General features: G+C 36.4%; 1 protein-coding gene across 1 annotated transcript in view; it reads right to left on the bottom strand.

The window, feature by feature from the left end:
* Nucleotides 1–13,596, bottom strand: part of DOCK3 (dedicator of cytokinesis 3) — a gene marked incomplete at both ends in the record, with an annotated part of 215,636 nt that overhangs the window by 100,655 nt on the left and 101,385 nt on the right. Inside the window, one exon of the mRNA XM_082004660.1 lies at nt 5,430–5,511. Coding sequence (XP_081860786.1) covers nt 5,430–5,511 — 82 coding nt within the window. The remainder of the gene's footprint in view (nt 1–5,429; nt 5,512–13,596) is intronic.

Genomic DNA, 13,596 nt, shown 5'->3' with positions numbered 1-13,596 from the left:
GGTATTGGAAAAACTAAGAAATAAACTCAGTTTTAAGACAAGGTAATTACTTAGCAAAACAGAGGACCTTAAGATCTCCCAATAGTCTTTTTTGTGGCAAGCAACTATATACATGCATGAAAACTCTGAAACTCCATGCCACAGAATAGTAGGTCAAAACTTTTAAAAATGAGCTTAAAGAAAAGCCAAAAAATAGGAAAAGAAGAGCCTACAGAAGAGTAAAAGAAAAGTTGAAGCTAATGAAGACAAAAAAGTATTATTGACCCTGACAAACCTTTAATAATAAAGAAAATAAAGAAAATATGCATAGAGTACTTTTCAATAATTCATTATTGTGGCATTTGGCAGTCACATGTTATAAGCTGTCTTAATTGCAAATTCCTTGGCATGTTGCATTTTTTTCTGATAACATTATAAACAAAGATCAACTTCTAAGACATTGCTGCCCCTTTTTTTTTTAATTAAAGATCTAAGAAACATTTCTTCCTAAAAACATGAGCATTGTTCAACAAGTTTCCCTAATGTTACTAATCTCCAAGACAAGATGATTTTAAAGAGGTAATCTGCACTGTAAGAATATTCGTTCATTTTAGACCCTGAAGCAATAAGGCTCCTTGTGCTCTACGGCAACAGCTGTTGCCTCTTTCTCTCCACTCTACTAAGTGGTTGTACAACATATTATTGTTCTGTACTGATTTATGCCATACAGCCTTCAAATTCTCCCCAAACATCAAGGGCGTTGCTCCAGTCATTTCTCAGGAGAAGAACAACTGGAAACACAAAATGATTAATGCATTCTTCCTAAGAATGCGAACGAGAAACATCCAAAAAGAAGGTTTTAAGCTCAGTTACTGTTGTTCACTTCACTCCTCCCCCACACTGAAGCAATGGACATCACCTCACATCATTCTAAACCTTTTTTTTTTCTTGTTTGTATGAAATGTTTTCAACATGATGCTTTTTAAAAACAGTTCTAGGGCTTTACATACGCCTTTACAAAAAACTTGAGATGATAGCTACACATTCATGTTTCTTCACTTTTCGTTTTTCCTCTTCAATTGAATAAAGATATCTATCCCAAATCACTCCTAAAAGGTACATTTGTGTGGGCAGAACATCACTGGTGGATTTGTTCATGCACAAATGTAGCTTGGCCTTCTAACACTACATTTTTTGGAACTGGAAAAGTCTCAGTAACACATTCAGATAAAATATTGTATTTTTCTTTAAAAAAAACCCCCACAAGTAAGTGGTATTGAAACTACTGTAAAAGGAAATCAGGCAGTTTTTTATAAGGGGGGAAATTTTAAACTGTGGACATTACATTCTGTCATTCCTAGTTTGAACCGATTTAGTGAATTAAAAATTGTATTCTGCTGGAAGCTTAAACATGAACTTTTAAGTCACACAGCAAATTTCTTTCCTATGTGACTTGAGAAACCAAATCTCAACAGCTGAGATAAACACTGAACTTCAGGTTATAGTGACATATAGCACAGTAAAATCTGTGCACAGTGACTGAGAACCAGGCATAAGAAGAATTTATTCTAAGGAGAAGTTTCAGTCCCTTTCAAATAGCGTTACATTGCTGAATTACAGGAGGCAAGTAATAAATTCATGGCTGTATCTTCTTACTCTGTTTAAAAGGAGCACTGTATTTCCCTGGGCAGCATATGCAGTGAGTTGCAAATGCACTGTTTGGTATGCTTACCAGCTAGCAGATCACGTCTCTCTGAAGCCAAAGAATTAAGCTATATAAATCTTCCTTAGCATTTTCTCTTCAAGTCTTATTTTGCTGCTGCATGAATAAGGGAACATACTTTCTAGGCTTTCTTCATCACCTAACATACCAGTGTAGCATATGGTAAGTTTTATCTTGCATGTCTTGGAAAAATTGAAGTTCCGTGATAAGAAAGGCTTTGACACAGTTTTAGTCTCACTAGTGCCTGACAATACATGTCAAACAGCAAAAAAACTTGGAGGTAGTACTTAATACTCTAGAGAATAGTAGAGTTTTGAAAATACCTGTGATTTGACAGGGGGGAACTTTATTATAGTATCAGACTACCAGTTCTAATTAACAGTAATTTAGAGAATTGTTTTTTTTCAAAGGGCAGCTATCAAAATATCAGAAAATGGTAGGGCATGCACATATTGCTGAGTTCACACTTCAGTCGCTTTTCAATTTCACAAAAAATGTACTGTGTCACAGTCAAAAGACAAAAATGTGGGCCCAGATGGCCTTGTGTTTCATTTTGTACAGCAGAGGCTTTTTACAAGGGAAGAAATTCCCCCAACTCCTGTGAGGAAGTCTTCAGGTAATTTCTTTGCAGAGAATCCATGCACATGACTTAGGACCCAGAAGAGGACAAATGACCTTTATTATTTGCTTGTGTGCAATATAAATAAATCAATTTTGAGAAAGGTGTTCTTAGGACTGCCTCCACAGGGGTTTATTTCCCACATCCTTCTGAGCTTCTTAAGTGATACCGGTTAATAAACAAAATAATTTCATAATAATTCTAATCGCATGGCTTTTTAGAAAATCACCCCTACTTTCTTCCCCCCATATTAGGTATGGAAAAGAGTTATTCTACAACAGTGATTAGTTCTTTACAATGCTGGTTTCTATAAAGGTCTAACTGTATGTTAAAAAAAAAAAAAAAAAAGAAAGACTCAAAGATACCTGACTGCCACTAATTAGTTTTTTAAACAGCTTTAGCAAATTCAGTTGCCAATCTCGTAAGCTACAGAGAGTAAGGTATTCACCAAAAATAGCAAGCTTATAGTGTGTAGTTATGTTTTAATTCAGACACAGGAATGCTTCTAAAGCATGCATAGGCTGAGGTTTGCTTCAGTGAGCTTTAATCTTCAGAGGAAGCAGTTTCTCACCTTTGGTGGCAGCAGATCTAAAACCAAAACCTAAGTAATTTTGATATCTCACACAAGGAGAGAGCCGAACCCCTAGAAGCAAGAGAGATAGCAGAAAAAGACAGGGATACCTTAAATTGCCTAAGATATGGGGCTTCTTGCCTCTGTGAAAGATGAGAGTTTGAGGAAAGATACTGCAGAGTTGCGGGGGAGGGTGAGGAAATAAATAGATTTAAAGTCAAGAATAACACAAACTTGGGAACAAACCTGAAAGTCACAGAACTATCTTATTTTGGAAGCATTTAATAATCAAGAAAGTATGATAAGATATAACCATTGAAGATAAAACAGGTATTCAAAAAGCTATTATTTGTTGTTCCTTTGCTACATAATTTGGAAAGTTCTTTGAATACATTGACGAAAAATATTTATCAGACACATGCAATTTTTTGCACAGATAATTTTCCCAGTTACTATAACAATTCCTGTTATGTAGACTATACATTCTATCAGAGAGAGTGACAGACAACATGTCTAAGCACCTCTGAGAGCTGATCCTGAGGCAGCTTAGATATTTTTGTATAGTTAAATAGAAAGGTAGCTTGGGAGTGATCTCTGATCAGAAGGATAAGCACTACAGAGCGGCACACGTCTGCAATACCCAGGGCTGGCCTGTTTTAGATAAGGTTCTCCCTATCCATAATATGCAGCAGGTCTCTTCTGGAACTATGTTACGCCCCTGGACGTAACATTATCCTTTTTGTACTTTTGAAACCACGTAGTACTGGTTTGCAGGTCGACAGTGTGAAACAAGACAGTTGTTGCATGACCCTAAGTAGTGTGGCAGCAGTGTAAATGGTGAAGTTTGATGGTGAAAATCTTTTCAAGAATGATGAACCTCAGTGGCCAGAAAGTGGCAAACTTGATACGAACCTGTCTGTGCTGCCTTTCGGGAATAATTCTTAGAGCAGTTCTTAATCCTACACTCAACATTTTTGCATGATCCAGACACCAGTGCTGAAGCTTGCTCCCTGGCCACCTTTCTCTTAGAAGAGTAAGATACTCATTTTGAGTTACTAACAGTGGAGTCATCAGTGCCAATGGCAACACTAAGACTCTGCTACCTCTGCTGACATTTAATCAGCTGGTAGCACTTCACTGACGGTACCAAAACCAGAACTGCTACTGATGTCAGCATCGATCCCAATGTTTTCGGATTGACCTTCATCTCCCATATCCAGATGGAGACAGAACTGAGCATCCTTACGTCTGGCTAGATATGGTCTGTTCCTTAAGAGCAGAAATTCAGCTGTCTTAAAGGAGAAGAGGGAATGGTGCTGGGAACCATGCCTATTTCCAGTGTGCAGCCCTGCTTGACCTTAGAGGGTTTCATTGCCAGAACTAAAGCTTATACTAAAGCTGTCTGCCATCTTTTTTCTTCACTGGAGGTAAAAATACTTCTGTCAAAGAGCTTCTAGCATGTGCACTAGCTAAAGGTGAGTCACGATGGAAGGTGTTTATCACACTTGGGATCTGAAATTCTTTACAGTTAGTCTGCGATGAGCTGTTAATTTTCAGTGTCTCTAGATTTCCATATTCTTTCTGAGAAGAAGTGACAGAAAAAATCATGGTCTGACACATGATTCTGAGGCAAATTTAAACAGAGCTTAAGACAGGTGCAGAATGGTTATATTAAAGCCTTAGTGTTTTGAAACTACTGTTTTGGCATAACAAGAACTATAAAACAAGAAGGCAGTTAGGTGAGAGGCGAGTCTGAAGCATTAAAAGGAACTAAATCTTAGTTGGCTATTTCACTCCCAACTGCCACATCATCTGGTAGGAGCCAGATGGGAATTACTTATCCTGTCTTTCTGGCACAGACAGTTAAAGACTGCTGGTACAGTTGGTCATATCTGCTTTGCGTCAGGAAGGGGTAGCTATTTGCACAGACCTGCTGTAGAAACTTAGGAAGTCACAGCGTTTCCTTTATTACAACTAACTCTCTGTAGCTCATCTTGGCTGCTGCTTCTGCAGCACAGTCCAGTCTTTCTGTTCCACCACACACACTATGGTGCCGACCTGGGAGGCTACTGCTGCACCACCTACCTGGGACTGATACACGGACTCGCGAATGGGACATGACAAAAATCTGTTTGGAGAATTTTCTGTTTTTCTCTGTGTGTGTTGTTGTAGTTTTTTTTCTAACTTCGATTCTGAAAAAAGTGCCTTGCTTTATGTTCAGACCAATGCAACTTTGTCCTGTGCCCTGTTACCTAAGAGCATAGTACATGCAATGGAAATATTCAAAATTTCAAACTATAAGCAAGAACAAATGCACTTAAGAGTACATACTTCATAATACTTCTAAATTGTTTTTATGGTGAAGTAATATGTCCATTTTCTTATGTTAACATTTAGTTATAACCATAACAAAACTTAGAAACAGCTTCTGATCTACTTGATATACTGGAAAGGAAGAATTGTTTTTTTCCCCCTCAGGATGACTACATCTACAATCACACTACTGTAAGGGAAGAAGAACTGGAACAGACACGTACTGTGAAAAGCGCACACATTCGATCTATCTTCTCCGGATTCCTGGGGCCTCCGTTCTTGTTTAACCTCACCATAAACCTCTCACTAAAAAGCAAACAACATTAAAAAAAAAATAAACAAGAGTTTCATGTATACACTTCAACATAAAAATACAGGTAGATATGTTTTTTTAAAAAGATGCACTAGGTATTGTAGTTTTTTTCATTTCCAAAGCATATGAAACAGTACTCATTGATCTAGATAAAATTACATGCAATAGCATAGAAGACCTTTAATAGCAAGTACTCTGCATGTAAGAACATCATGTTTGATGCATATTCATGATGCAATAACATTAAAATAATGTGAATATATGAAGCACAGGATTTGAACACATTACAAGTACTTTGGGCAAAGGCTAGGCATGCTTCCTGAGGCGTACACTGCCTTTGGTAAAACAGAGTTCATTAAAATCCACTCAGAACTAAAAGTAACAAGAATACCAATTAAGCAATCTCCTTCAATGTATACTATTTATAGAAGCAATATACTAATTCAAACACATTAAGATTAAATTGATAGAACTGCTTATCAAATTAAACAGTCCTTTTACCAGCAAAAACAGCATGTATAGCCAGCCTACAAAATAAATAATCCTTACTATGGATGGTAAGCCATGGTCATTGATGTTATTTCTTAAGACAGACAGAGAATTTACGTATACAAATAAATTAGCTAAGTGTAAGTAATTTATTCACTAGATGTGCGACAACATACTAAGTATTGACCAGAATTTTCTTCCTACAGATTCATAGAAATAAAGCAACAGCACACCATTAAATTGTCTAGTGTCTAGTTACATTTCCATTGTATCACAGATCCTTTCAATTTCATCCAGTATGACTGTATCAACTCCAGTAACCTTTATTTGACTAAAACACATTTTCTACCTGTTTGGCCTGAAAAATATGAAAACGTAAAGTATGCACTGCTTCCTCTGGTAGCTTGCTCCAACAGGCTATTTATTCATCCCTACTGCATGGGTTAACATCAGCTTGGAAACGTCTGGTTTCGGTGCTTAGCCACTGCTTTTTGTTACACTTTCTTCTGTATGTTAAAAAGTCCTTTAGAAAAGCTAATTTCTCACAGGATAGTGGTATCAATCATTAATTATATTATGTAATCCAACATCTCCCCAAACAAGCAAGCAATTTAACGCTGTTCAAAAGTTCAAGAAAGTGCTGGAACTGTTTTATAGTTTAGATATTTAATACATATGAATATAATTATTAGTATTTATATATTTATTATAGATATATTAACCCAGAGTGCAATTTTTCAACACCATTTCATGAACCATTCTAAAAACGTAAGTTTGTAACAGTCTAGTTACCAGTAACTAGTCTAGTACCACCTTCACCATAAATACAAATACACACATATGTGTATTTCACACATATGAAATCAAGTCCCTACTAATCACACATCTTTTTACCACAGCATTATGCTATGAGTTCATTTGAAGCAGCTTGTCCATTAGACATACTGATGTATTTTCAGAATTGCTAGGAACGGCCCCTAATTCTGTAAACAGGACTCACATATCTGGTTATGTACCTTTCCATGTTTATTTGCTTAAGTTTATCTTGCTAAGCAATCCAGATCATGCTCCCTGGTTGTTTCACTCTTCCTGTTACTATTACTCCAATCTCTATGTATCCCACAACCTCATTCAGCAATAATTTTAATTAATTTGCAGCAGATGCTTATAAACTCAGAGATTCCTAACATGCCTCAAAAAACTACAAAAGAAACAGGTATTTGATGATTTTTTTACCTACAACTACTTTCTGAGATGTCAATTAGTAAGTCAAGAATGTTTTGGCAAACACTTTAATGACATGGCATTATCTAATCCTTCAGTAAGAATTTTATGATGTATTAACTGGAGTGCAGTACAATATTACAACTTCAGTACATTATAGTAACAGTTACATTACAACAACATTATGTCTTCATAGTTACCTCTACCTACCTAATATATAAATCACCAAAAAAAGTCAGAATTTTCAAAATAAGACCTATTTGCAATAAAACCACATTAATCACATTCTTAACCTTTATGATTAACTCAGTTGTGTGCCCGCTATTTTGCTGGTAACTAATTAAGGTTGTGAAAACACACAGTAGCAAGCAATTCAAGCAGGATGGCCAAAGTGGTTGCTACTCCCAGCTGCTTGCCTCAGTCCTTTGTTGCTCCTGCAAAAGGGCCACACAAACAAGACCTCCAGCATTACCTGAACAATTACACTGTAGAACTCTAAATATTAACATAAATTGAAATAGGTGTTAGTTTAGCAGCAGAGTTGCTGGCATTCAGCTCTCCCTACTGAATGAACTTCAGAAGAGGAGCAGACAGGACAGTTACAGTGATTCCCACAGGTAAGCTCTGGTTTTAATACAGGGAATAAACCAGAAGGTAACTAACTTTTATACCATCAATTTCCAAACAGGAACCATTCCTTATATCATTCAAAATATGTAGTAATTTAAAGAAATATCAACTCACAGCCATATTCTTTCCAAGCTGCAGCAATAAACATCGATTTTCCAATGCCTTCAAAAACACTGCTTAGGGAAACTTTAATTTTAATAAATCCATTTATTTTTAATCCTTGAATCAGTTTAATTGCAAAATCTTTCATTTCAAAAGATTAGGAGGTAACACACATTTAACTTCTGTTACACGTATAATTTGTAAAATGTGTCTCCCTCCATACAGAAAAGTAAAATTCCCTAAAGCAAACAAACAAAAAACTACCATGACCTACAGAGCTACAAAAGTTACTTTCATAAAATAAACATCGGTCCTCTTTAAAACCAAACTTGAAACAATGACAATTAAGTAATTGTTGTTTATCTGTTAAATGTAAATTTGCCAACACCCTCTACTAGTACACTGAAAAATAATTACTATGCCTTATGCATATTAACCATGTCCCATTTTTAAGGATAAGAGCATAAAATGGATCAATACTACACAAACAAGATGTCTGGCAAACTATTCTTTCACTTCTGCTGCTGGGAATGTAATCAAGGCACCAAATGGGGCACAACTGATGAACACAAAGCTCATACATGTAGCCCAGGATCAGGAGGAAACAAGACAACAAGCATTCTGCCAGCTGAAGATTATGAGCAATATAAATCATGTCTGCAGGGAAAAATATATTCACTGGTGACAATGTCCATCCAAAATCAAAGTGTAAATCCAAGCTGGCTCACTCATATTTGGTTGCAAATCCCTAGAAATTATTATACCCTATATAATAAACACCTGGAATATCTTCACTTTCATTGCAGTGGTCAGATCCAGGCTAGTTGTCTTAATTCAGAGGATGACTGACATTTTGAAGGGAAAATAAACCACTAGCTGAGCACCAAAGTTCTTCTGTGACATGAAGAACTATTCACAGAAAGGGAAAAGAGAAACATGAAAATGTGCTGCTGACTAAGAGTATTTTCAAATTCTGGAATAAAAATACAGGAAATATATACTACTACCCAATATCATAGCAGAAGATGCTGGCCCACATATAAACTGAGTCAAGGTCAAAAATGGACAAATCATAACAGCTCTCCATATGAAAGGTCCATCTCTCCCTACTATCCTGTCTCCAGCAAAGTGCAGTAGTGGATAATTAGGGAAACAACAGAAGAATAAAGAAGCATACGGCAACAGTCTGCCAATATGTACTATCAGCTTACACCAAAGCAAAGCTCAAGAACAGCAACAATATGTTTGAGTTTAATAGTCCTGGTTACATTGAATCCCGGAAAAGGATTCAGGCTGTCATGCTTAAAAATTCTGACCAGTCATTTACAGAGTTACTATTAGAGCGTGAACTTTATAGTAATTTATAATTGAACTACGTACCATACAAATGCATATAAGAATTTAAGAATTAAAGCACATTAAAGAGAAGTTCTTCAAGAAATAATGTTTAACTGCTCTTTTACCTCCATTGATCTCAACAATAACATTACATATTATATTTTAAATCTCAAATAAGTTCTGTACTTTTGAACTTCCAACAAGGTTTCTTTGAAAAATTATTTCAGCACTAATGAGCATTTCATTTTCATAACTGAAGTTGAACACAATACTGTAGGCCACAGAATCCTGTGCAGGCTGTTCCTCTAACAATAGCAGAGAAGGGACCATCAAGCCTTTGAGCTAAAATAGCCTATTTGTACTTGATTCATTACCAAAAGTTGTATTGCTTAGCCTGCTTTCAAAACATCTGAAGAGAGATATTCTAGAGGCTCATTTGCAAAGTTTTACTCCATTAACAAATGGAAATCTTTTAAAATTTGCAGTTCACCCTTTATGTTACAGCCACAGAAAAAAACTGGTTCCTGTCCCCATGTTCCAGTGCTTTTCAAGAAATGAAGCAGACCATCATCTTTTTCACTTGCTTATTCATCAATTCCACCCTTATTCCAGCACTACCTCAGTAACAACCTTTAAATTCTTTCCTTTAATTTCCAGTCCTCCCTTGAGTCCTCCTGAGCTTGTGTCACTAAATAATTAAGGGGACTTTGAGGCAACTGCAGCATTTGAGAACCATGGAACATGAAGAGGCATTCTGTCAACAGAGAAATCCACTGACAGGACAAGGAGAATGAAGAGACAGCAGTGCTAATAGGCAATATTAAAAGATTAAGCCACCTCAAGCTCTTCCACCTTCCCTTGCAGGTCATTTCTCCTAAACTTACAGTTTTGTTTTTGAACTCCAGAATTTCTCTGATCTTTGGTATTACTGTTCAAGAACAGTAAGTAGTCTAAATATTCTACTAAGGTCTCACTAGTGCTGATAATGCTAATATATGCTGGAACAGGACTTGAATGTTTTTACACTGTTGACCCATATTATGAACTAGATAGTCCCCATTTTACAACTGCAAATTTATTTTATGTTGAAAGAAACCAGGAAGAATAATCCTGTTTTCAATGATCTGAAGATCCACTGCCTTCAGCTATAATTATAGCTCCTTTCATAGACAAAGATACACACATTTAGGGTCAAGAAATTTAATGGGAATTCAGTCACTTAATTTCTTATTTTGAGAACTACTTCCTGTGAAAGAGTTCAGTCTTCAGTCTATTCCTCAAGCTTATCTTCTGCACAAAGAGAAGAGCATGCATAGAATCTAGACAACATTAAAGTCCAGTTTAGTTAAGGCCAAAACATCAAATCCAAGTACACTCCATACAGAAATAATTGCCCATGTTTATATGCATTAAGCATTATTCTTATTATAATTGAATATGCTCTAATTGCTTAAAGAAAAACAGACACATGCTACTCTGTTAAAACACCTTCAAACATATCATAAGGAAATTTAAATACCCAGTGGTTATAATTGCCAAATAAGTGGTGGAAATTAAGTATGGGGAGGTCCTGAGCATTTGATGCAATCTGTTTGATCAAACTACTGCCCAAAAAGAATAAAAAAAAAAATTTCAGTTGTTATGAAAAGGCACCAAACCCAGTTCTCTCTTGCATAAAATCAGAGATAAGAAATACACCAAAACAGAGAAAAGAATTAACATTTTTACCTTGTTGTGTTCAGACCTAAGACGTGCTACATCAGTAGCAGTATCTTAAACAAAAGCTTATTTATTCCTCTTGCTCCTACATACTATAAGAAATCTTCAATTACCCTAACTGCAAGATCTCCTCCTGTGCTAACTCACATCATAGTGAAACCACCTCTTGTGCAGCAATAAGTCAGATTTTACAATCACTCGCATGATTAGTAATTGCTAAAGCTACTCATATAAGAAACATTGCTCTGATAAGCAAAGTCAAATAGCTTCTTGTTCTTTTACATGAAAGGAAGAAAAAATGAAAGCAGCGTAGTGTCTCACTTCTTGGCTTGCTTTAACTGCCTGAAAAGCAGGACCACACTGAACTGGCATCTGTTTCTGCAAAAAGGAAGGAAGCAATCAATGGTTTGGGACATTACATTTTCAGCATTAAGGAAGGGGCAAACAGGGACAAAATTTACTGTTGGGTGAGCAGGAGTGGCATTATGCCAGGGGGAGTTTTTGTTATTGAGTTTGGTTGTTTGTGGGGCTTTTTTTGCATAACATGCAAAGATGACAACAAAAGGCCTGGCAAAGAGCAAGAGCTTGGAATGGATTAGTGAGCTCCTTTATATTAACTCATTGGCATGTTTAATTAGCATGGGGTTGTGAGGCAAAAATCCTGACTGCACATCAATTTATGAATGTAGGTATGGGATTAACAGACGCATAGTACCAAAGCAATGGTAGTCTGTAGAGAGACTGCAGACCAATTTTCTGTTTGACTTGGAAACTGATGACAAAGAACTTGGTTTTTAAAAAAATTCTTTAACAACGATTAGGAGATGTTTTTTCTGAAGCAGAGACAGCAAAACATCAAGGTGTCAAACCCCTTAAGCAGAAACCTCACATCTTGTACCTTTCTCTTGCCTTAAAGAATGGTTCAGTAACCATTGCTCCCAGAAACAAATTCCTCCTTTACCCTCTCCATTCCAAGAGGCCACTAAAAGGGAAAAGGTACAAATCTGCGCCCTCATTTTTCTTATTTTCCTCGGTGCTTCTTATTTCCAGAGAACAACAGGTGGAACACTGAAAAATCCCAACATTTTTACAGAGTCCTTTCTCAAAAGCTGTATTTTACTGGGTTTTCAGAAGCTAGCATTTGGCTGATCACTTCTAAGAATAAAGGTTATTTTAAACATATATATTGGTCCAATAACATATGTTCTCGTGCATAGTGAAAAGGGTCATATGGTAGTAGAGAAGGTCATATAACAACTTGTATTTTAGTCCTTGGTCTTTCAGCACCTCCCTATGTTTCTTTCTCACTTTTCTAGAATCATGTAAATCCCTACCTGCATATAAAACAAAAATTCAGGAACAAAAGTCTGAAAATGCTGTCACAGCAGCTTGCATGAATAAGCTACATACAAAGACCTGCCTAACCAGCACAGTTTACTTTCTTTCATCATACTCAGTTTTACCATTTAAGAAAAGGTGACAAGCATGGTATTATTTAAATTCTCACAAAAAAAAAAAAAATCTCTTCTAGTCTCTTCTTTTAATGAATGCTAATATGCCTGACAATAATTCTAGAATAAAATTTGAGTTGGCATATGAATATCATAAGCGTTTTAAGATGCTACAGTAAAAGCACCATTTTTTGTCTCAGATAAATCTTGAGAATAAACCCTATGCACTGCAAGCCCAGGTCAACCAGGACAGACCTCAGGATGAGCTAGTCATTCTCTATGACAACAGAAACCTTGCCAACATTTGCCTTCAAAATATTGCAGTCTTGCCCTGCACACTATATTTCAGGCAGTTTACTTCATCAATGCCATGAAATACTACATTCTTTCTACTATTGTGTGTAGGGACAATATGTTGACCAAGTGAATGGAATTATGTTAGGAATTACGGGTATATGATAAACATATTTTCTTAACGCTAAAAAAAAAAAAAAAAAAAAAGAAAAAAGGTGCTTGTTTCAAAACATTCATAAGTTGGCGGAGAACCACCATGAAAGAGATTCCTGGGGTTTGGCAGGGATGGGGGATGACAGGGGGAAGCAGGGGACAGAATTGAACTATGGTCTCTAAATCTTACAGTTTCCACAAGTTAATATTTGCATGAATTAACTCAGGAAACTGTTCTCTGTATCAGAGAGGAAGTACACTGAACCAGCACAGCAGAAGTTACCTAAAGTCCCAGTGCAGCAGCATTAGCTTGTTTTTCAGGAAAGTAATGATTGCTCTCCAAGTGCCTGTGTGGTGACAGAGGAAAAAAACATGTCTGTATTGCCCGCGCTTTCTATTTGTGCTGCATCACGCAACATAATTAACAATAACAATACGTGGCTTCTCATATTAGGGAAAACACTGAATTTTATTTTCATTCCACTTGCCAAATTTGTCAAAATCTTCCTCATGGCTGCTGAGTGCAAAAACACTACTATGGTCGGTGATCAAAACTGTCACTATGGGACAGCATTGTATCCTCAACAACCTGTAGAAACTTTCTAAAAAGGAAACAATTTCCATGTCAGGACTTCTGAATTCTTATTTCACCCAGATGGTCTCATGTTCATGAAGAAA

Source organism: Phaethon aethereus (genome assembly GCF_964289735.1).
Source record: "Phaethon aethereus genome assembly, chromosome: 11".
NCBI lineage: Eukaryota > Metazoa > Chordata > Aves > Phaethontiformes > Phaethontidae > Phaethon > Phaethon aethereus.
This window is presented reverse-complemented; position numbering and strand designations above follow the sequence as displayed.